The sequence below is a fragment of the Rutilus rutilus genome (genome assembly GCF_951802725.1).
Source record: "Rutilus rutilus genome assembly, chromosome: 5".
Taxonomy (NCBI): Eukaryota; Metazoa; Chordata; class Actinopteri; order Cypriniformes; family Leuciscidae; genus Rutilus; species Rutilus rutilus.
In genome coordinates, this window is record NC_140213.1 from 36,460,925 (window position 1) to 36,483,558 (window position 22,634).

A 22,634-nucleotide genomic window follows, 5' to 3' on the forward strand; every position below is an offset into this window, starting at 1 on the left:
TAGTGTTCCTTGTAGTGTGTCGTCGTCGTCGCCTCCCCCCCAATTCTTCTAATTGATTAGTTATAATCTGAAGGGGAAGGAAAACGCTGTGAGAAGCAATTGCGCAGAGGGAGGCCAAGCCGCCTGATTGTTGAATTGTTGATGGCTGGATTGTTCTGAAAGTTTCCGGGCCGAAGGAGAAAACATGCCACTCTGCATCAGGAGGCTTAACCTCTGTCCTAGAATACCCTCTATGTGGATGACGATTACTCCAACGGCTTCACTGTGCGACTTTGTCTATGGGCAGCATTTTAAATCCCTTCCAGTCCACTTGTCTTGTCCCTCTACATAAATGCCCCAATTCCTGTCTGTGGAACCCAAAATAGCTTGAGACAAGCCTTGGGGTTAAACACCAAAACACAGCAAGAGTTGTTAGGGGAAAGTTTGCAAACAGTGATCGGTTTAAGTTGATCTATAGAAATGGATGTGACTAGATCATTGACAAATAAATGGCTGTATTTGTGACTGAGTTGTGTAAAATTGCATTAGGTTGCTCATCATAACCTTTTTGTGGTTTCTAGTTGTCACTGTTGGTCTGAAATTTTGCATCCCTGATATTTCCTAATCTAACTGTTCATGCAATTTAAAGAGAGTTTGCCCTAAAAAAAAAAAAAAGAAGAAAATTGTCAATTACTCAACCTCAAAATATCTTATAAATTAGAAAATATTGATGAAAAACATTTTCTTTTTTTTTTCTTTTTTTTCTTTTTTTTTTGGCCACTTGCTCTATACCGTCTCACGAAAAGGGACATCTTTGTTTGCCAAACTGGATTCTTTGTTTTCCATTGTTTTAAATATTTCAAATCCCAAACAATTTTTGAAATGAGGACTCCAAGCCAGATTTTAATGAAATCCAGCATTGATCGAATCACACCCTCAGCTTTTGTGGCTCATGTCACGAAGGGTTACTGCTTCAAAGAAACTAGGAGTCTGGGAGATTTTCTTTTATTATTATTTTAATTTCCTCAGACACACAAGATAAATGCGCCAAGTCATGAATTGTTTTCACTCAGACAAACACTAAAATGAGTAACAGAGACTAATATGTGTAGATGATGTGAAGAGAATGGCACACTTTTTGGTCTGTAATTCAGATTTAAAGTCATAGTTCACCCAAAAATAAATGTACTCACCCTCATGTCATTTTACGCCCATATAAGATATTCCTTTATGCGGAACATGATTCAGATTTAAAGGCATAGTTCACCCAAAAATGAATTTATTCACCCCCATGTCATTTTACGCCCATATAAGATTTTCCTTTATGCGGAAATTGATCTAGTCACATCATCCAATATTATTGTTTGGAACAACATGAGAGAATGAGAGAATTGAAACTTTTTTGTGAACTATCACTTTAATAAGCTGATGCAAAGCAAAACCACAGTCGCTAAACTGACAACGTCTTCTAACCTTCTTCCCCATCTTTAAATAGACACTTCACTTAATCCAGATTTGTTTAATGGCAAATTTACATTCATGTCGCTAAAGCATTTCTGCAAATATGATAACGGTAAACAAAGACAGTGTCCTCCACTTTGGAGGCCGGCCATTTCAGAATCCCTCGCCCCCTCACGCGCTTATTATGGTCCACACGGCTGGGAATAATTGGAGCCATGGAAGCAACAGCAAGATAAAACTTTTGAGTGAACAAGGGCAGGGAGTCACGCTATGGGGACGCAAGCGTGCCAACAACCTGCCATGTTTTTTTCTCTAAACTAGGAAAAGACAAGAGTTTGTTTTCACATCCGTTCTCACACGTCTCTCTTTTCTTCAGCGTCAAGCTTAACATATCTGTGGCCGAGTTTATGCTCTGCTGCACTCCAAAGCATCTGTACCATTCCATTGCCTATTATATTGATTTGTTTTGAGCAGGCTATGACTGTACTATGACAAAGCTGGCTATTTGCAATACAGGAATGTTTTGTTTACATGCAATTAAAACAATGCACGCATACTAACAGGATAAAGGGAATACAGAGGAAAATCTGAAGACGAGTCTGAGGCTTACAGATTGCCCCCCAAGATAACAGTTTTTAGATCGGCAGGACAGCTCACAGAGAAGACTGTGTGGGACGTGTTGCGGCGCTCCACCAGCGCAGCCACAGCCTCCCCTAAATCCAAGTGATTCAGGTACCCGGGGGCCATTCGGTCTGGGGCCGCCACGCCCGTATTGATTTTCACCTGTTGGAAGATTAGAAAGACTGGCATCACAAGAGGAACAAATATGAGGAAATACTTTCATGACATTTAATTAAACGAGTCTACAGTGAGTCTACATGTCATGACCGGAATATAACCCCATGAACTTGTGTTTAGGAGAGTTCGATGAGACTTTGACAGCACATAGCAAACACACCTGGTTGAGTTTGCATGGCACCTCTGGGTACTCCTCACGCAGAACCTGACAGAACGCCAGAGCGCTTGCTGCCCCTACGGTCAGGAACCCTGTGCCAGGCATCAACACTTTCTCTCCAGCACCTCCTGTACGACAGAGATTGCATCTAGATAAGCAGTGCATAATTATGCATAATGCATAATTTACTTTTAATTTATCTGCCTGTTTTTAGGGTTTTTTTTTTACAAAATGTGACTCCTAAAAAAAAGCAGGGTTCCTGCAGGTTTCAGTTAGTCAAATTTAAGACCTACACGACGCATTGCCAAAAAAACTTCTAATCAAAGAATTCATTTCATTTCAATGAATTCAGTAATTGAAAAAGCATTAACTTAATTTAAAGATAAAGCAATCACATTAGTAACCTTCCAGACCCAACAACGCGTGTCAGAGAAAAGAACAGAATCAGATATAATTTTTTTATAGAAAATTGTACTTTGCATATTATTGCATTAATGGCATGAACATTTCATTTAATTATTATAGTGCCAAAAATTACCAGTGTTATCACAGAATCCTGTTCAAAAAGTACTAATACTACACAATGAAATCAATTCACCAAGTTTTATGTCGAAAAACAGCAAATAACAAATAAAATGAGCATCAATACACACTAACATAAACATTAAAAGAATATGATTAAAAATGATAGCCAGATTTTATAAGTGTCTTGCAACATGTTATATACTAACATGTACAAGTTCAAATAGAGTTGACAAAAAAGGTTTTTATAAAAAGATAAACCTCACATATTTCAGACTTTAATTGATCTTTTTTGACTCATTCTTTTTATAAAAAATGATTTACTGACATTTACAATACACTTTAGCTTATCTTTTATTATTAATATTAAAATTCGGTCGGATTTTCCCGTGGCGTCTGTCGTTGCTATGCAACCATGCACTGCGCTCTCCACAATGACAAAAAAGTTTTAGTGGCTAATGGATTTCCACCGCCGATTTCCACTTGCTGTAGCTCTGTTACAAGACTTATTTACGGAGAAGAGAAAAACACCCGTAGTGTTTGGGTGCACCCGCATCCTTCATGTCTTTTAACATGTTGCTGCGCCTGGAAAAAAACGAGCGCGTCGCTTACCGCGCCCCTACATTTGAATGAACTTGAGCGCGAAAAAGACGCGATATGGGAACTGCCTCTTGGCGAGCGACTTCGATACTTTTTTGCTACTTTGTAATAACTTTCTGCGGCCAGCGTTTCTGGAAATGAACGAGGGTAAAATCTTTTTTAAGACCTGACTAAATTAAATTTAAGACCGCGGATGAAAATCTGGCTGTTTTTAAGACGTTTTAAGGCCTTAAATTTAAAGTTCAGAATTTAAGACTTTTTAAGACCCCGCGGGAACCCTGAAAAGATTCCAAAAGGGTTTTTGAACATCTTTTCAGATAACAGCTCTTAAAGGGATAGTTCACCCAAAAATGATTTTTTTTTGTCATTTACTCACCCTCATGTTGTTCCAAACATGTATGAGTTTCTTTTTTCTGTTGAACACAAAAGAAGATGTTTTAAAGAATGTTGGTAACCAGACAGTTGACGGCACCCATTGGCTTCCATAGTATTTATTTATTTAAAAAAATGTTTACCTACTATGGAAGTCAATGGGTGCCGTCAGCTGTCTGGTTACCAACATTCTTTAAAACATCTTCTTTTGTGTTCAACAGAATAAAGAAATTCATACATTTTTCATTCATACATTCATATTTTTGGGTGAACTATCTCTTTAAATTAACCATTTTTTCTTAGAGTGAGGAACATTTTAATAACCTGTTGTGCACTATATATATATATGTGTGTGTGTGTGTGTGTGTGTGTGTGTGTGTGTGTATGTGCATTGTTGCAGCGGCTATGAACAGTGACGCTGTTTTATTGACAAGGTTTTTGAATTTTCTAAAATATAAATTTGGACTTTAGTAGATCTCATTCAAACTCCTTTATGTGCACTTCAAATAGATTTATTATTTTATTTCATTTCATTTTATTTTCCACATACAACTAAATAGCTTTCACTAAATATATGTTTTGGAGGGCAAATGATAACCTACCTGTGATAAATGTGTAGGTGCAGTTAGGATCATCTCTCACCAGGGGAAAGAACGCTTTCCAAGACACAAAGGTGCTAAAAAGCAGAGTCTCAATAACCTGGTGATCAGAGAAGATGAGTTTTGAGCAATGAAATTTATGGCTCGATGGTGTTTTTAGCCCCCAATGGCTCTTTCCAGGCAGCTAACCCTAACCTCAACCTTAAACCTACCCATCCCCTCGCTGCCTGGAAGGCGCCGTTGGGGGCTAGAAACACCAAACACCGAAATGATTGTGGATTGAATGATGGGAGAAGCAGACCCAAAGATGAAAGTTAGGTTAGAAAGCAAAATGTGGATGGTGAAATGTTGTATGTCATATGAACAGGTATAAAGAGAAAAAAGTAAATGCTGCTCTCTTTATTCGAATCTCACCCATTGCAGTTCTTTGAGGGGTTGAGTGTGCGGTGGACCTCCCTGCCACCAGCTGAAGCCCAGAGAGGACACCACGTCTGTGATCTTTCCCACAGACTTAAGCAAGGCCTGTTTCACCTCCTCCACTCCTTCCACTGAGCCTTATAGATTAGGAGAGTCACAAACAATCCAAAATCAATGAGACTTCAAAACGACTAGAGTTGCAAAGATAACAAAAAATAAATAAAAAAAACTACAAAGGGAGAAGATACTTACCAACATTCCCCACTAAAGTGGTCAGATTACTTTTTGTGTTAGGTGAAACAAACCCTTTGAGTTTCTCCAACTTGCTGTTGTCTCTGGAGATCACAGCAACTTTGAAACCTAAACCACACATTCAGTGTCAAAAGAATTCTATTTATGCAACGAAATGTATTTTTACAATTTAAAGTAAATTATTATTGTTTTTAAAATTAGTTTAGACTTAAATTACAGAATCAGAACTGAAAATAATTCCTTGTTTTAACCTCTAATAATTGCATATGATTTGTGAGTATTTGATTTATGAGTATTTTCATAACCGCACTGAATAAAATTGTAAAAAAAAAAGAGAGAATAAATTAAGAAAGATGAAAGCAATGTGGTCAAATGACTGTTACACATTGTCTCGTTTGGTTGTGTATGTTTATTAAGTCATGTTGTAGTAAAGCTGATCCTTTATATAGAAGCCTTTTAAAATTAATAACTGGTCTACAAATCATTATTCACTTCCAATAGATATTACAGGCAGTCATGTATAAATGTAATATAATATAATTAATATAATATAGAATAATATAGAATAATATAATATAGTATAATAAAGCCTAATATAATAAAGCCTAATATAATATAGCATAATATAAAATAATATAATATACTATAATATAATATAGGCTAATTAATATAATATAGGCCTAATAATAGTTGTTGTTGTTGTTATAAATGCAATTGCAATTGTTTGTTTGTTTTTTCTTATAAAGATAATGCTTATTACTTTAAGTTGAAATACTGAATGTGCTCTTACCTCTGTCCAGGAGAGCTTTCACAATGCCGGAGCCGACGGTTCCTGCTCCACCGAGCGCTAAAACCACTCTGTCCTCGTTTGACATCGCGCACACAACTGCTGCAGCAGTGCAGACACGTCTGAGATTGATTATGGTTTATGGGGTTCATGTCTCCTGCTGCTCAAGATCTTTAAATTCATCCGCAGCAGGAATGACACGCCCCTTTCAGAATGACACTCCCACCAAATTATGCATTCTTTTATCTTTATCTTATTAGTTTCAAGTAACGGGGTTTTTTTTTTGTTGTTTTTTTTTAGGAAAATTATAAATGTTATGACTGAAGAAAAAAAAAACACTATAGTGAATAATAGTAATATCATATCAGTAGACAACAAGGTTACAATAATCAACTTTTAAAAGTGTAAGATGGTCAGAACTAATATTACCAAGTTTCCATCTTAGATTATAGCGCCCTCTTGTGAACAGTCACTGGTACATATAAATAAATAAAAACTAAATTAAAATAGTCTTATTTTGGTATTTTAATTATTATTATTTTTTTAATTAGAAGAGCCTCTGTTTATTAAATTTGGAATAGGGATCTCAAGATTTATATGGAATACTTTCGTATATAAAAAAATGCAAATATGCACTGTTTTTTATTTTATTTATAAAATTATTTATTAATTTTAATTAGTGTAATTGTTATTTAATTACAGTTTTAATGTTTATACACTTTTATTTACTTTTATTTAATCCGAAGACTGCAACTTTAACGTGAGCCGAATACGGAAGTGATGTTAAAAAAAAAAGAAAAAAAAAAAAGTTTCTCTGTCGACTTCGCCGAGAAGCGCTGACGCTTTTCAGTGTTGAGTGTTGATCAGGTAACAAATCTAGTTTTTTTCATTCGGAACAGTTTAATGTGAACGGCGTTAATGTGCCACGAGCTTTCATGGTTTGATTTTAAGAAGTTAAGTTAGTTGAAAAAAGGTCAGTGGCAGCGGTTTTGGTATGGGAAGGTAGCAATTACACAATCTTTAAACGTTTTAGCGTAGTTTATGCTAATAACAATGCGCTATACTTTTAAAAAATAGGAATTTAATGACTACAGTACAATGTAGAACGCTGATTTTTGATAAATGACGTAACTGTTTTCCATCTTCACTTTCACTTCAGTCTGTTGATTTAGGAGTGGTATAATACGTTTTTAATGGTTTAAATGTTCACATATATTCAGCAATCGGTGGTCTGATTGGATTGAATTTGAAGTGCATATTTGATCTTTAGATAATAATATGTTTTTATATTATACATTGATAATAATAATAAACGTTTCTTGAGCAGTTAATCAGCATATTAGAATGGTTTCTGAAGGATCATGTGACACTAATGATGCTGAAAATTCAGCTTTGCGTCACAGGAATAAATTATATTTTAAAATATATTCAAATGGAAAACTAGTATTTTAAATTGTAATGATATTTCACAATATATATATATATTTTTTTTTTTTTTGCATTTTTAATCAAATAAATGCAGCCTTGGTGAGCATAAGATAAATCTTTTAAAAACATTAAAAATCTTACAGATCCCAAACTTTTGTATATATAAAAACGCCATCCACTGTATACATGCCGTCATCAGATTAACTCTGAAAAGAAACTTCTTATTGTTGCTGTATATGTTTTCAAGTATTATACAAAAATTTTATATGTAAGTGATTATTGTGATATTTATTGATATAACTTGATTGTCAATAACACACTTATTTTATTGTGTCTTCATTACAGGATGAATTCTTTTGCTAAGAAAAAGACTGAGAATGGTCTTATAAATAGGTACCAGGCTAACTTGGAGAGACGAATTGAGAAGGGGGATCAAAGTTTAGTATGCAGGGATGATGGACTGTGTAAGGAAGTAGAGCTGCTCCTTAGCAATAACAATGCCCTGAAGATACATAATCTACATGGATTAGATACCCTGACAGTGATGGAAAAATCTCTCCATGCATTTCCTTCTAAAACTGGCCAAATGGGGCTTGAAAAACTTTCCAAGGCCTTTGAAGTGTTGGAGCTCGCTGCGTTAAACCTCTACGTCTTCCCCTGGAGAAGAGAGTACAGACTGGTTAAGGTATGTGGAAATTCTGGTGTTACACCTACAGAGATAGATTTTTCAATTGTCTGAATGACTTTTTGTTTTTCACCTCCTTACAATATTCTCTTCCATCTCACCAGATGTTTTCAGGTATGTTCACCCATTTGATCAAACCTGCACTGACCCTTCAGCAGGCTAAAGAGCTTTTTGGATTGCTCGGGTACCAGCCTTCAATCCCTAATGAAGACGAAGAGTTGGCGCTGAACTCCAAACCAGCTCCTACTGATTTCTTACTCGGCCTAGCATGTGGTTTCTTCACTGCCCGGATGGAGTGCCAGCTGCTACTTTCCTCCTTGGGCTCAGCGCACAGAGATGTGGAGTGGGTTCTTCAGCTAGTTAATGAGAGGCAGGCGGGCCACAGTCTTCAGGTAGCATTAGAGAACGCCAAGAGAAAGTCAGACGTCGCCAGTGCTTCGGACGCCATCCTTACAAGCGGCATGGACACTGAGCTTGATCTGTACACAGAGGAGACAGACGTGACACCCACTCCTCTTTCACCACCACACTCTTCTTATAAGCAATCAAAAGAGATCGTTCAAAGCAAGCCTTTAGAGAAAGAGCCCTTACAGTCAGACACAGACATGAGGAATAAGGACGTTGCAAGGCAGGGAAGATCAATCAACAATCCAGGTCCAATGGAAAGCTTTGGTGAAGATCAATCGAAAGGTGATGCCCTGAGACAAGCAGCAGTAAATTTGATGTGCAGCTGTATCGCACCAGGTTTAATATATATATACCAGTGTGAGAAGTGCAAAGATGTTCACAGTAGATCGTGTAGCCGTTATAAAGAGTGCGATTTAAAAGAGCATACTTTAGCACTGTGCCCATACAATGCTGAAGACCTTTATTTAGCACAAGACCAGCTTAGATTGGCCAAGGAAAAAGATTCCCTGAAGAAACATATTTGCATGGCCAATTCTACTTCTGATACATTTTTGATTTGCTACAACTGCCAGTTAATCCATGACCACAACTGTAATATTATTCAAAAGTGCAAATTAATTCACTACGTGCTGCCCACAGGAAAATTACAGCCCCCTCAAGGAGAAAGAGTGAATGCTCAAAAGAGGCACACATGTCTTTCCTCTGAAGCTCCAGTATATATAATCTGTCACACTTGTAATAACTCCCATGATTTATTATGTCAAGATTGGCAAAAATGTGCTCAGGATGCACATTGTCTGCTGTTCCCCAGGGAAACAGGTGCCTCAGAAACACCTCCTGCACCAATACCATTTGTCAATCATTGCTTGACAGATAAACGGCCTTTGCCTGAAATTGTATGCCTCGCTTGTAAAACCTTTCATTTATCTGAGTGCCCTGATGGATGGCGTTGCTCTCAAAAACACAAAATACAAGATATCGTACCTAAATGCAACACTTGCTTCGTTTCTGAACTTTACACCTACTGCAGGTATTGTGGTGCCCTGTATTGCAAACTATGTTGCTTTAGAAGTGCCATGGTATGTAAGTGTGGAATGTCTTTCGTCTCCTCTTCCGCTGTATAAAACCTATGCGTCAGTGTTGACCATGTGTGGTTGAAGACTGTTTTTAATCTGCACATTAAGCCTGTTATTATTTTGCTAATTGCACAGTTGATCTGAAATACTTGGGGTTAAATACATGACAATCTGTTACACTTTTGATTTTTGATATCAGCAGCAGCATCTTGATAGGAGCCATATATTACAAAAAAGTTACAAAGTTCACAGTGGAGTTAATTATCACTTACCAATTTATGTCCTACAATAACACGGCTCATAACTGTATATTATTGGTTGAGATTGTGCGATGGCCAGTCCAATATTGGGAAAATCTTTTTTTGGGTCTTAGCAACATTTCTAACCAGTTATTATGTGCTATACTGCCATACAATTATTAAATATAATGCACATGTTTATTATTGTGATGGTTTCACGGAATTAATATAAAAATAAAGGGAATGTAAGAGAATTCTGCTTGTACTCTTATTTAAAAGATCAAGTTCCTAACATTATTATTATAAAAAATGTCCTACTGTTGAAGATGGTTGTAATCTCAACATAGTCATATACTAGTATCCGCAAACTTTGATTGTAAAGGCTCAACTTGAGGTCATATCTGGGAGTGAAATGTGATAAACAGTGATAAAAAGGCTTGGTTTCCGATAACAAAGGATTTAATTGAATGTCTAGTTTCTCTGAAATACAAAGGTAAGGTTGCAATAAAGTTCCCAAAGCTTTATTCATTGTACTCTTCCCATTTTACATTAATGAAGGTTTTACTGTCCATGCGATCGATATATAAAACTCCATTGAGGTGATCCATTTCATGCTGCAGTATTCTGGCCGGCCACCCACTCGCTTGCCAGCTGACGGGCTCTGCTTTCTCATTAAGACCTTTGGAAAGAAGACAACCGTTTTTAATTGATACCTTAAATAACATCATAAAGTAAATATCTAGGCTGCCAAAATGATTTTAAGTCTAGCCTCATAGCTATGGGTCACTTAATACAGGTTGAGTTTTTTCTTTCTTTTTTTTTTTTCATTTTACAGCATGATAATTTTACCTGAGACCTCTACAGACACATAGCGTGGAACGGATGCTGAATACCCACAGATGCTCTCACATGCCTCTTGGAAGATGACGGTGTGTCCATCTAATACACGCAACTGTGGGTTTACAAAAATCATCAGGGGCACTGCCACCAGACCCCGAGCTTCAATGGAAGTGATTGAGCTTTCCTCCAGCATTTTTTTGGGATACTCCAAGGCTAATATCCGTAGAGGAACGCCAATCTGGGGTGCGCTCAGGCCGACACACTCAAGCGTTCTCATCACCTTGACCAGAGTCTTTATGACCTTCTGCACTTCTGGTCCCTGAATGGCTCCAGGTTCCACAGCCGCAGCCTGTGAACGCAACACAGGATCTCCAACCTGGCACACGTGATTGTATGGAGGAGCCGGTGCACCTTTGACTTTCCTTTTCATGTACTGTAAGTAGGAGCGCATCTTGATGTTGGTAGAATGAGTACGTGGGGATGCAGTACATGTGAGAGGTGACAAGGGTAAAAGTGTTCTAACTGGTTTTGGAAGTACATAATTTGTCTGACTTCTTAAGACACAATGTGAAAACGTCCTCCAGTGCCTGATCATGTTTGGCTGCAGTGGAAAGCCTCTCTCTTGACAACTGAAAAAAAAAAAAAAAAAAAGGACATGTCATGTCACATGTCAACAAAGACAAAGACAAAATAATAATAAATGCAATAAATTTGAATGCCAAGTCTGTTTTATTTTAGCTCCTCAAAGCTGAATGCATATTTAAATGCCCATTTACATAAGCAGTAATAACTTAAAAGTAGCTAGCTACATTAATTATATAGAAGGGGTGAAATAAACATAGGATACAGTCACTTTTATGAGCAAGTGTTAGTACTCACCAGTACTGTCTGTATATAATATAATTCCTGTAATAATAAGAATTTCACATCAGAAATGTTTTAACCACTAATTAGAAATTAGAAGCATTTCAATGTGAGGAGGACAGCCAGAGAGTTCATTCCGGAAAACGGAATTACTGAGACCTATGACACCATGTTGTTTCTTTAAAATAAAAGTCTGGGTAAAAAATTAAATTAAATAAAGTCAAATTAAATTAAATTAAATTAAATTAAATTAAATTAAATTAAATCAGTCTTAACTTAAACACCACAGAGGAAAAAAATGCTTCGAGTTGAAGGCTTTTATTTTGGTAAAATCCTTTAAAAAAAGCTAACGTCCTGTTTCAAAACGTCACGTGATATAGTCGGTGTGAGGATTGTTTACACGTTCGGTAAAGGACACTCCTCCTTTTCATATCAAGGAATGATCATTTTCAATCAAACAAATCTTACCATTAATATTACCACATTTAATCATTATTAAATAATATACACGTCTTTAATTCTAAGTAATTATTAATGTCATGCTGCATTATGGCCAGTTTGAGGAGAATAATAGTAGAATTTTATGTAGCTTCATGCAGATAATTATTTTCAGTCCATGTATAACGTTAGTTATTTTATCGTAAGAAATGTACTTTATCGTAACCTTTTTTTTATTTATTTTTTATGAAAGTTATTAAGTGAAGTAGGCGATCACGTGTTTGCACCGTAGTAGTATGGTTGGAGAGCGATATCTAGAGGACGTACTACATCCGTGATTAGATGAACATGGCGCAGGGGAAACAGGCCGTTCGTGTACTGTAAACAAGAAGAAATTTTGGGATAAGATCGACATCGTACCATGCACGTGTGAAATGGTCTCAATCTCGATATACTGGACCGTTTGTTCTGCTTCATTGATGACTACGAGGCGACAGCTTGAGTGCAACGCATCGAATTGCATTCATAAACATTTCTATAGGACTTCAAACCCCTGAGCATTCATTGTTTTGGATATTGAAAACAAACCTTGTTTTATTGTGGATGACATCCTTCACGACCAAATGGCTGCAACTGGAAAAGTCAAACGGAGTAACGTTAATGATTTGCCTCAAGGTGTTGAGAGGTTGAAAGAGGAGCATAGAAAGGTCAGGAGTAATGTTTATTTCATAAACCACCAATGCATTCCTGCAGATATTAAAACTCAATGTTCATGCACGCGATTTATCATCAGCACCAATTTATATGTTATCTATTTATGTTGTTTTTGCAGTATAGTCGCATAGACGCGTATCATTTTCTAGAAAGTTCCTTTGTGTAATCACGTGTTGGTTAGCTGATTGCTTTGTTACATGTGTTTTTTTTTTCTACTTCGCAATAAAATTCATGTACATATGTACATGCAGTTTATCTCTATAATGTTAACCGTAAATTATCGTACATGTATGGTAGCTAGCAAACAATGTAAACTATAGTTTAATCGAAGTTGTCCACGTTGCCAAAATGCATACAGAAAGCAAAAGCTTACAGTACTGTTACAGTAGATAGTACACATGCTGTGAAATGACTCCGTGTGAAGTTTAGGTTTAACTGACCTATTTATATTTGCATGGTATTTTGAGTAACATGAGTAGTAGGTGAAAGGCAAAAAGTGTTTTTCACCCATGTGTTGACATAGGAGGATAAAAGTCAGCTGGCTGGATATGAAAGCTACATTTGTGCTGCTTCATTTAACGTCAGCAAGACTGGAGTATTTTTCTTTAAAAAATCTGGAAACTTCTGTTACATTAGCCTCAGCAACACTTCTCCTATAAGGGAAAATAAGAAACATATAATGCTTATGTGCATGCTGTTAGACATGCTTTATGTTGTTCTATTGGTGGGTGAATCTCCTAAAGCCTGTAAAGAACATACCTGGGTCATGTTTCTCTCCAACATAAAAAATAATCAACTTTTCCTTCTGCAAAATATAATTTTCACAGTAAATTAAGATGATTTGCACCTTGACATCATTTCCATGACAAATAAGCACATTGATCTTGAAATTTTCAGTGGCATTATGCTAAAATCTCTTTCTTGTTACTGTAATAGGAAAACATAATATATAAACAAAAAAAATTTAAATCGTGATAATACACTACTTTTTAATAAATAGAAAAATGATTCCCGGTCGGGAGGCATTTTCATTACTCAATTACAATGGTAAGAGTGTGAGGTGAAATGGAATTATACAGTAATAGAAAAACTGCAAGTGAGCATTACAGTATGTGAAATAAAGGGATTATGAAATTAATGTCACAGTGCAAACAATTCTAATGGGCTTTTGTTTTACGTGTATAGCTTGTTTTTAACAGTGACATTGCCAAAACATCCTTACATGGTACCTTGTCTCAACTTCTCACAACAAGAAACTTTCAGGACTATCATTCGCTCTCTCTATAATGGTCAACTCATATTACCAGAATATTACAGATAGTTTAGCAGTGATTGTCACGGTGGCATTGTGGGAATTTCAGTGGTTGTGAAATGAACAATTGTCTTCCACAACAGGTGGTGAAAGATTGCAGAAGTCAAATTGAGCATTGGTGAGTGTCCTCATGCAGTTTAACAGCTCTCTCAGACAAGCATAACATTAATATCAATATCAATAACTCTTCATTCTAGCTGCACATTAGCTTGTCTTGTTTTTTTTTGTTTTTTTTGCATGTTTATATTTGGAATGGAAATGCTGTTTATACTGTGAATCACTATGTAGATGTTTGATGGTTTTGACAAAAGACAGGCTTTTGTTATATTCCTTTTCAGTATTTTAAAAAGACATTCTGTAGGTAGGACAAAAATAGAATTTGTATGTCATCAAACCAGTAATAACCTTCGAAGTGATTCATTTTTCTCTGTGATTGACAGGGAAAAAGTGGAAAAAGACTATGAATCTCTTCAGGACCGTCTCAGGACCTTGCCTGACAAGTTGTCTTATGATATTATGGTATGGCATCACTTTCCAATTACCAATGCATCCAACTTAATCTTCATACACAAAATATTTTGCATGCCTGAGCATTATTATCATCATTATTCACTCCTTTTAGCTGGTTTTAAGAAACATTTACCAAGGACGATAACAAAGTTTTAATATTTAATACGTTTTAAAAAGGTCTGTAGTGCCGTAGAGGAACAATTTGTTTCAGCTGATGAAGGATAAAACCATTGCCAGCCTATCAGAGCATTTAAAGCAGAAAATGACATAGTAACATAACGTTAATGGTGTTGGTGTGGACACCAATATAGTTATCTTTATAATTATTGATCTTGGTGTGAATGGACCTTTTGTCAGATTTGAAAGTGGCACTTTTACTGGATGGCCTGATTTTGCTCATTATTTGGTTGTTGTGTTTTAACATGATAGGTACCATTTGGTCCCTTGGCTTTTATGCCGGGAAAGCTAGTTCACACTAATGAGTTAACGGTGCTCCTCGGGGATAACTGGTTTGCAAAGTGTTCTGCCAAAGAAGCCGACACTCTTGTGGAACACAGAAAGAAACGTGAGTTATTTCTACTAATATTTCCCATTGACCAGTTTTTAATAGTGTGCACAGCTTGACCTGATTTGTGTGATATTTTTCCAGATGTCAAAAATGCACTAGATGACTTACAAAAAGTGATGAAGAACTTTCAGAACAGGGCTGATTTTACAAATGATCTTGAAAAATTGACTGGTGTAAGTGTCCTAACTATGACCTCAATACTGTGTGACATTATTTGGAAACCTTATACTGATGTTTTCATTACTGGAAGAAACTTCAGCACACGCCTAAAATCACGTCCACTCTTTCTCAACAGGGTACTGGAGATTTTGTAGACATTCGAGAAGAGGTAATAAATGAGGACGAAATTACCAAAGGTAAATCTAGTCTTCAGGCTGTCTGTCATGCTATCAGGCTGTTTCTACTTCTATTGTTCATTACGTTTACACTCTATTGTGCTTCCCCAGGAAAACATCGTTTGGCCCACAAACCCAACTCTAAACCTAAGCAGGAGTATTTGTTGGACCTGAAAGAGGACAAAGAGAAGGAAGAAGTTGATGAAGAGCGAAAGACAGGGGTGCTGTCAGAGGAAGAGCTGTGGGCTCGACTTGATGATCTAGAGCGTCAAGAGGAACTGCAGGATGCGAGATACCGGTAAAAAAACACTCGCAACCTAACACAGTGTTCAATATTTTGCAGCACAACTGTTTTTAACATTGTTAATAACAGGAAATGTTTCTTGAGCACCAAACCAGCATGATTTCTGGAAGATCATGTGACACTAAAGACTGGAGTAATGATGCTGAAAATTCAGCTTTGCCATCACAGGAATAAATTACATTTTAAAATATATTATAATATAAAATAGTTATTTTAATTTGAAATAATATTTCACAATATTACTGTTTTTACTGTATTTCAGATCAAATAAATGCAGCTTTGGTGAGCATAAGAGACTTCTTTTAAAAACATGTATTAAAAAAAAAAAACCGGGGGTCAAATGATACTAGCTAATAATTGTTTCCTGTGGGACACAAAATGGTCTTTCTCTTTAAATCAATCAAGTATTGGTTCCTAGCATACAAATGGAGTTAACTGGTTTTTGAAAATAAATCCTTATTCAGTTATCACAAACTTCACAGAAAGGTCATGGAAATTTAGTGGTCAAAAAGTGTAGAAACCTTGCTTTTCATACCATGTATTCATACATTAAGTAGTATGAAAATGCAATGCACATACAGTACAGAAAAAGTAGCTGTTACACCAACCATTTAAGAGGATACTCATAGATTTGGTCTATTTTCTTCCCCATTATACCAGATTGGACAGCACAGACACTAATGGAGAAGACACCACTTCCTCCTCAGAGGAAGAGAAGGAAGCAGATGGTGGCAGCGGTGTCCAGGTTAATGGCCATCAGAAGGAAAATGGCTGGTTACCGTCATCTCTCACAAGTCAGATGAACGGCACTAATGGCTCGCACCCTGAGGATGAGGAGGAGGAAGATTGTGAGGAGGAAACAGACAACGGGCTTCCAACTATCTACTTTTCTCACACTGTGGAATTCAAAAAGGTTAGTCGATAGCTACACAAAAATCTTTTAGATAATGTTACAAAATATTTATATTTCAAATAAATGCTGTTCTTTTTACATTTTAAAATCAAAATCAATTCTATATTTGACTGGCAGCCAATGTAGTGAGATCAAGACCGGCATTACAGATGTTTACGCATCCCATAAAGAAGCCGAGCTGCTGCATTCTGAACTAACTGTAGATGTGGAATACAAGACTGGGGGCCACCGACATAAAATGAATTGCAGTTGTCCAGTCGAGATGTTACGAAAGCGTGCATAACTGTTTCGAAATTCTTAAGGGACAGAAATGGCTTCACCTTTGACAGAAGACAAAGATGATAAAAACACAACTTACTCTTATCTGCTTATCGAGTTTAAGATTATTATCAAACCAAACAGCCAAGTTTCTGACATGCAGTATTATATGGTGACAATATCAAAATCATGTACACAGTGTTTGTTTGAACCAAACACAATAAATTCAGTTTTACTCTCATTAAGGCTCAGGAAATTAGTTGCAAGCCAGAGTTTTAGTTACCAAAAAAATCCACAATAGGCTTTAAGGCCTGCTTCTTATCACGCTTCAAAGGGATATAAATGTGGGTGTCATCTGCATACAAATGAAAAGAGACCCCATACATGTTAAAGATAGACCCTAGAGGAAGCATAGAAAGGGAAAACAGTACCGGACCAAGAATTGAACCCTGGGGAACACCAGAATTTAAGTGCATTTCAGAGGAGGAATGGTGTCCAATATTGACAACATACCTCCTGTCACTGAGATATGACCGAAACCACTGTAATACTGTGCCAAGAAGACCAACACATGTTTCAAGACGTGATGTAAGAGTATCATGGTTGACTAAATCTAAGGCAGAACTGAGGTCTAACAGAGCCAGAACCATAGACTGCCCAGAGTCAGTGGATAACATCATATCATTCAAAACTCTTAAGAGAGCTTACTCTGTACTGTGACAGGATTTAAAACCGGATTGTAATTTTTCATGAACAGAATTGATAGTCAAAAGTTAATCAACTTTATCTAGAATTTTAGAAAGAAAAGGTAATGTGATCATGTGACACTGAAGCCTGGAGTAATGGCTGCTGAAAATTCAGAACAATATTACTTTAATGTATTTTTGATCAAATAAATGCAGACTTGAGTACATGAGACTTCTTGCAAAAATGTTTAAAAATTCTTACCAAATCCAAACTTTTGACCAGTAGTGTATATTAACATTTTATGTTTTGCATTGAATTACTTTCTCCTGTCTGTCTTGGAAATAAAACATTTTGCATAATTATTTCATTCAATCTTCCCTTTTTCCCTTTGAAGGTCAGGATCAATACAGGAAAGAACACCACTCTAAAGTTCAGCGAAAGAAAAGAACAAAAGGAGCAAGCCAAACGGAAAAAGAAAAATGGCAAAAGTAACGGCCATTCTCCTCTCGAAAGTTACAAGATCACAAGCCCAGCAGATATTTATAAGTAACAGCCTATCTATTTTAATTCACGTCTTCCGCTGCTTGTGTGTTTTTAGCTCTTCAGTTTAAACACAGTCTATGTTTTTAGGGTTTAGTTTAGTTTAGTTTAGTTTATTGGTTTATAATAATGTGGACAACCTCTTTTTAATGAAAAGAGCAGCTTTAGCCTCTACGGCTAATTTCCAGCTGTAGTCCCCAGCCAGTTGTTAATTGGCATACATCAATAAATACATTACAATTAAAACAAGGCTTAAGCAAGAGCTTAGACAAACAAACAAGGTGGCACAAAATTGAAACAGACAAGCAAGCACAAATTGCAAAGACATAAAAGCAGGTCAAGCAATAAACTAGAGAAAATTGACACAAAAAAAATAGGCCACATTGAAGCACATACAGGACATAGCATTGAAGCAGCCAGCAGAGATCAAGTGGCAGAAGCATGATCATTTCACATCTAGTGTGCACATCACATCTAGCATATTAATGTGTGCAGGTGTAATTGTCGATTAGCCAATTTTTAAGGTGTGCAATAAAAGTCGAATACATATGTATGTTTTTAATTGTAATGGGCAATGAATTCCAGTTATGTATTGCAGTAAATGAAAATGATAATTGACCAAATGTACTTTTTCTGAGTGGGATTACTAGGTCGCCACGTGTGGTGCTTCTGGTATTATGACTACTGTTATTACGTTGGATTATGAATGAATTGAAAGGAGGCGGAGCGGTATTATGTAAAATTTTGTGAACCAGACAAATATTTTTATATTTGATTACATTTTCCCAGCTCAGCAGTTTATAGTTTTTAAGAATTATACAATGGTGTAAACTGTTAGGCTTCTGGTCCAAAATTTTAAGAGTTTTTTTATAAATAGTTGCTAGTGGCTTAAGTGATGAGCTGTTAGTTTGTCCCCAGCTTGTCAGACAATATGTTAGATGTGACATAATCATTGCATCCATAAATAATTTAGCAGCATTAAAAGTAAGGGCACTTCTAATATATCTAAAATTAGCTAAACTAAACTTGACCCTATTGCAGACTTTCTTAATATGTGTTTTAAAAGAGAGATTCGAATCAATAATAACGCCCAGATATTTAAATTGTGGCACAATAGGGTGTTTGTGGACTTGGTGAATGGAGAGCCAATACCACGGAAGTCCATTTTGAAGTCTCGCAGTCGCGAGAACAGCGTGTGCAGTGACACCAGCGAGAGCAGCACAGCTGACTTTGAAGAGCGCCGTGCAGCTTTTGGACGTTCATGGAGCCACGATGATGCCATGCACAGTGATACCAGCGATGGCATTACAGAGGAGGAGAGCCCTACTGGGACGAGTCCCCGCACTAACGGACGCTTTGAGGTACAGAGTGTTTGTTGCTGTTGGTTAAATTTGGTATGAAATGAAAATTCACCCCATTTATCTCCCAATCCTGTAAAAAAAAATCTTAACCTGATCTGAAACACTTATCGCAGTCGTGGTGTCCAAACTCTGTCCTGAAGAATTTCATTCCAACTTGCCTCAACACACCTGCCTTGAAGTTTCTAGTATGCCTATTAAGACCTTGATTAGCTGATTCAGGTGTGTTTAATTGGGATTGGAGCTAAGCTTTGCAGGACAGTGGCCCTCCAGGAGCAGGATTGGACACCCCTGTCTTATCGAGATAGAGGCTGGCAGCCTAGAACTAGGGATGGCGAAAACTAAAAATGTTCTTGACCGACCACCGAGCCTCATTATTGCCTGATCATAACCCTTCTTTTTCCAGTAATATTCCTCTGAGACTTTCTCTTTTGTAATGTCTCTCTCAGCCATCTCTCTTTTCTTCAAATCTCCCTCTTGCTCACTCTCTCTCCCCCATCATGAGTATATACACCTGCTGCTGATTGTTGTGATGCTCAGTCCAATGCACTTTCAACAGCATCTTTCAAAAATCACTTACTGCACCTTTAAGGTTTGTGTAAGCCTGTAAATGTCTATTAAAGTAATGCGTGTAACTTGTCCCACAAAGTCTCTTGATTTGGGCCAGTAAGCAACCACCCAGAACATAGACTTAAGTCCATAGACACCATATTGAATTTTTTGCAGATGAAAATGAGACTGTGATAGATAGACTTACAGTCTTTACAATGGCAAGCACTGTATAATGATCGTATTTTGGACGTATTTTGCACAACTCGAGTCACGATTGCCCTAGAATCATGGAAGTAGTTTGATTTTCTTCTTAGTCCAGAATTTATATTAGAATGTAAAGTTGTTGTTTTTTTATGTCTTGCTCAGGCAAAAATAATCTTAGTAAATATTTAAATATCTTTTTGTGTTTTAGGCTTTTACAGGCACAGTGATTGAAAAGGACCCCCTGCCTTGCTCAATCCCACACCTGACCATCGCCCCTCCTGCCTTACCCACAATCCCGGAGAGAAAGCTGGAGGAGGTGGGCCAAGAAGCACCTCAGGAGCCACCCAAAAGGATGTCAAAATTCAAAGCTACACGGTTGCATCAGAAATAAGAGTTCATCTCATTAGTGCCCAGCGTTTGAATTCGGTTATATAGCTACAAGACTGATGTCTCACTAGTTGTCCTCTGCCTCTGTCCTCCACACTGCTTCTATACTGTCATCTGTCTCATGTTTCGTTTTGTGACATGCAAGCTGGACATTTTTATTTGCTTTATAAGAGAAATAGAGAAGTTACATGATTTTGCTTTTTTAAGGCCAAATAGTTTAAATATGCACAAGCTGCTCATTTGGGTATCTTTTTACTTTTATTAGTTAAATAATAGTTAAAATAGAATCAAAGAAGTAAAAATATTAAAATGTTGACTGCTGTCATTGAGACGTGGTCTATGATGTGGATTTTTTGGAAAATGCTTTATCAAAGGAATAAACTGTTAATTCATAAATTCTGTTAATTCATAAAATATACGTGCAACTTTGACCTATATTGGCAATGAATCAGCTGTCAATTTCTGTCGGCTTAAAAATGTTTTGTATCCCTTCTGAACTCTGTCTTTGACTCCTTTGTCTTCTTTTGTATTGTTTACAGAGTTTTGGCTTTTGTTTCTGACCTAATGTACATCTGCTTTTTTGTGACTGGCAGAAAAATGATGTAACTGAAAAAGAACAAAATAAATGATTTTCAATATACATGCTTTTTAACTGGTCAAAACATGATTTATTCTTGTTTCTACACGGAGCATACATTTTTGCATTAGTTTCTGGACATGAAATGTCTTAATTCTAATGATGTCATCGTGGTGTTGCTCAGTCAGAGCCATTGGAGGGCGCCAAAGCGCTGCACTTTTTATCCTTCTAACTCAAAGCCCAAACAAGCTGCTGCATATATAGGGGGGGGGGGGGGGGGAACTACAGACATTTAGCAACTGAAATTGACTCCAAAGGTGACGTGTTTTACCTCAGATATAGCAATCGAGCTCAGAGTGCAACGCTTTGAGGCCATAGGGTCACCTTATGGGGCTGATAAGAGCTTGCGTTTATTGCTGATGAGACGCACCAGCTCAGAATGCATAGAAGAGCATTACATTCTTGCATTACATTGAAGTCTACGCAAGGATGATCAACGTGATTTCTTAATGTTGCATGCAAAACATGTCACAATTCACGTGCTTCAAATATAAAGCATATTTCAAAGATGCTGCTCTTAGATAGGCTAGCCTACTCATTAATCACGTCTTAATCGTCAATTGGAATTATTCAGGATTAAATCAAACAAAAGGTGTTCGTGTAAACGCTTCTAGTGATGCATACATCGTAGATAGTTACACAGAAGCATTATACCCATTCAAACAGCACCTGTCGTGCCCCCTCGGATTTTTACAGACAAATGCATTTTTTATTTAATTTTCAAAAACAACATTTTCCATTAAGCTGTGATATTTCGCCCCTTAAATTTATTTCCATTTTTTCTAACCTTATTAATTGTTTGCATCATCATGTATGTCAATTCTTAAATAATGTATTTTTTATTATTATTATTTTTTCTATTTACATTTCTTTGTGTATTGTATGTGTATTTATTTATTATTTTAGCAGACCAGGCATTCCATAGAACTCAACCAATCACTGTGCAGAAAAATCTCGTAATCATTTGCGTGAATTTATGTGAGAGAACTTTTTTTCCCCGCTGTTGGTCAGGACTGCCTCTTGATCAAATGACTTGAAGTTTGTACACCTAGTCTGCTTTGTGTTGTGTGTATGCATGTAGATGACAAGATGACGACTGATGACAAGAAACCTCAGAAGAAACCTGTGTTCGCCATCGGTTGCGGCTGGATGTAACCAATCGGCGAGAGTTGCCGGAATAGTAGTATAGGTCCCGTAGTGACCTCTCACGTGGTGTTTGCATACTTTACCACAGCTGAAGTGAAATAAATGCAATATTTGTCAAATACACACGTTTCAAATACGTTTCAGCGTCTGTTTGTACAAGAGCAAAGTTCAACATAAGCCTATACTATTTAAATACCAATGTAGTGGGGTCTGTGTTTTTTGTAAGGTTAACTGAAGGTGTTCTAATAAACACAAAACACACGTGATCGTTTTTATGAGGTGGATTC

At 36.8% G+C, this 22,634-nt stretch overlaps 4 protein-coding genes across 4 annotated transcripts; 2 read left to right on the plus strand and 2 right to left on the minus strand.

The window, feature by feature from the left end:
- Nucleotides 1-977: 977 nt before the first annotated feature.
- Nucleotides 978-6,108, minus strand: LOC311290231 (peroxisomal trans-2-enoyl-CoA reductase). Its single transcript, XM_084408586.1, has 6 exons — nucleotides 5,948-6,108; nucleotides 5,158-5,265; nucleotides 4,903-5,042; nucleotides 4,492-4,588; nucleotides 2,399-2,523; nucleotides 978-2,223 (listed from the first exon to the last, which is right to left on the minus strand). Exons 1-6 carry the CDS (start codon nucleotides 6,030-6,032, stop codon nucleotides 2,047-2,049), a joined length of 732 nt encoding a protein of 243 aa, XP_084264712.1. The 5' UTR covers nucleotides 6,033-6,108; the 3' UTR covers nucleotides 978-2,046.
- Nucleotides 6,109-6,706: 598 nt separating this feature from the next.
- On the plus strand, nucleotides 6,707-10,034 carry spata2l (spermatogenesis associated 2-like). Its single transcript, XM_084408584.1, has 3 exons — nucleotides 6,707-6,811; nucleotides 7,718-8,057; nucleotides 8,162-10,034. The coding sequence occupies exons 2-3, from the start codon at nucleotides 7,719-7,721 to the stop codon at nucleotides 9,587-9,589; spliced, it is 1,767 nt and encodes a 588-aa protein (XP_084264710.1). The 5' UTR covers nucleotides 6,707-6,811; nucleotide 7,718; the 3' UTR covers nucleotides 9,590-10,034.
- A 137-nt stretch (nucleotides 10,035-10,171) lies between these two features.
- Nucleotides 10,172-11,647, minus strand: pdf (peptide deformylase, mitochondrial). The gene is made up of 3 exons (XM_084408587.1): nucleotides 11,500-11,647; nucleotides 10,630-11,249; nucleotides 10,172-10,459 (listed from the first exon to the last, which is right to left on the minus strand). Exons 2-3 carry the CDS (start codon nucleotides 11,213-11,215, stop codon nucleotides 10,302-10,304), a joined length of 744 nt encoding a protein of 247 aa, XP_084264713.1. The 5' UTR covers nucleotides 11,216-11,249; nucleotides 11,500-11,647; the 3' UTR covers nucleotides 10,172-10,301.
- A 546-nt stretch (nucleotides 11,648-12,193) lies between these two features.
- uri1 (URI1 prefoldin like chaperone) lies at nucleotides 12,194-21,204 on the plus strand. The gene is made up of 11 exons (XM_084408585.1): nucleotides 12,194-12,629; nucleotides 14,032-14,066; nucleotides 14,389-14,467; nucleotides 14,888-15,023; nucleotides 15,108-15,199; nucleotides 15,322-15,382; nucleotides 15,473-15,659; nucleotides 16,326-16,578; nucleotides 17,918-18,069; nucleotides 19,181-19,424; nucleotides 20,386-21,204. The coding sequence occupies exons 1-11, from the start codon at nucleotides 12,546-12,548 to the stop codon at nucleotides 20,566-20,568; spliced, it is 1,506 nt and encodes a 501-aa protein (XP_084264711.1). The 5' UTR covers nucleotides 12,194-12,545; the 3' UTR covers nucleotides 20,569-21,204.
- Nucleotides 21,205-22,634: the final 1,430 nt, after the last annotated feature.

What these genes read in the sequence shown, in the direction of transcription:
- LOC311290231 (XM_084408586.1), bottom strand. Translation starts at nt 6,032, where the DNA reads ATGTCAAACGAGGACAGAGTGGTTTTAGCGCTCGGTGGAGCAGGAACC. An exon ending in CACTTTAGTGGGGAATGTTG is followed by an intron (nt 5,043 to 5,157) that starts GTAAGTATCTTC and finishes CTAATCTATAAG; the next exon opens with GCTCAGTGGAAGGAGTGGAG. An exon ending in CACCTACACATTTATCACAG is followed by an intron (nt 2,524 to 4,491) that starts GTAGGTTATCAT and finishes TCTGTCGTACAG; the next exon opens with GAGGTGCTGGAGAGAAAGTG.
- spata2l (XM_084408584.1), top strand. Translation starts at nt 7,719, where the DNA reads ATGAATTCTTTTGCTAAGAAAAAGACTGAGAATGGTCTTATAAATAGG. An exon ending in GAGAGTACAGACTGGTTAAG is followed by an intron (nt 8,058 to 8,161) that starts GTATGTGGAAAT and finishes CCATCTCACCAG; the next exon opens with ATGTTTTCAGGTATGTTCAC.
- pdf (XM_084408587.1), bottom strand. Translation starts at nt 11,215, where the DNA reads ATGATCAGGCACTGGAGGACGTTTTCACATTGTGTCTTAAGAAGTCAG. An exon ending in TGTGTCTGTAGAGGTCTCAG is followed by an intron (nt 10,460 to 10,629) that starts GTAAAATTATCA and finishes TTCTTTCCAAAG; the next exon opens with GTCTTAATGAGAAAGCAGAG.
- uri1 (XM_084408585.1), top strand. Translation starts at nt 12,546, where the DNA reads ATGGCTGCAACTGGAAAAGTCAAACGGAGTAACGTTAATGATTTGCCT. An exon ending in TGTGGAACACAGAAAGAAAC is followed by an intron (nt 15,024 to 15,107) that starts GTGAGTTATTTC and finishes ATATTTTTCCAG; the next exon opens with ATGTCAAAAATGCACTAGAT. An exon ending in CTGCAGGATGCGAGATACCG is followed by an intron (nt 15,660 to 16,325) that starts GTAAAAAAACAC and finishes CCATTATACCAG; the next exon opens with ATTGGACAGCACAGACACTA.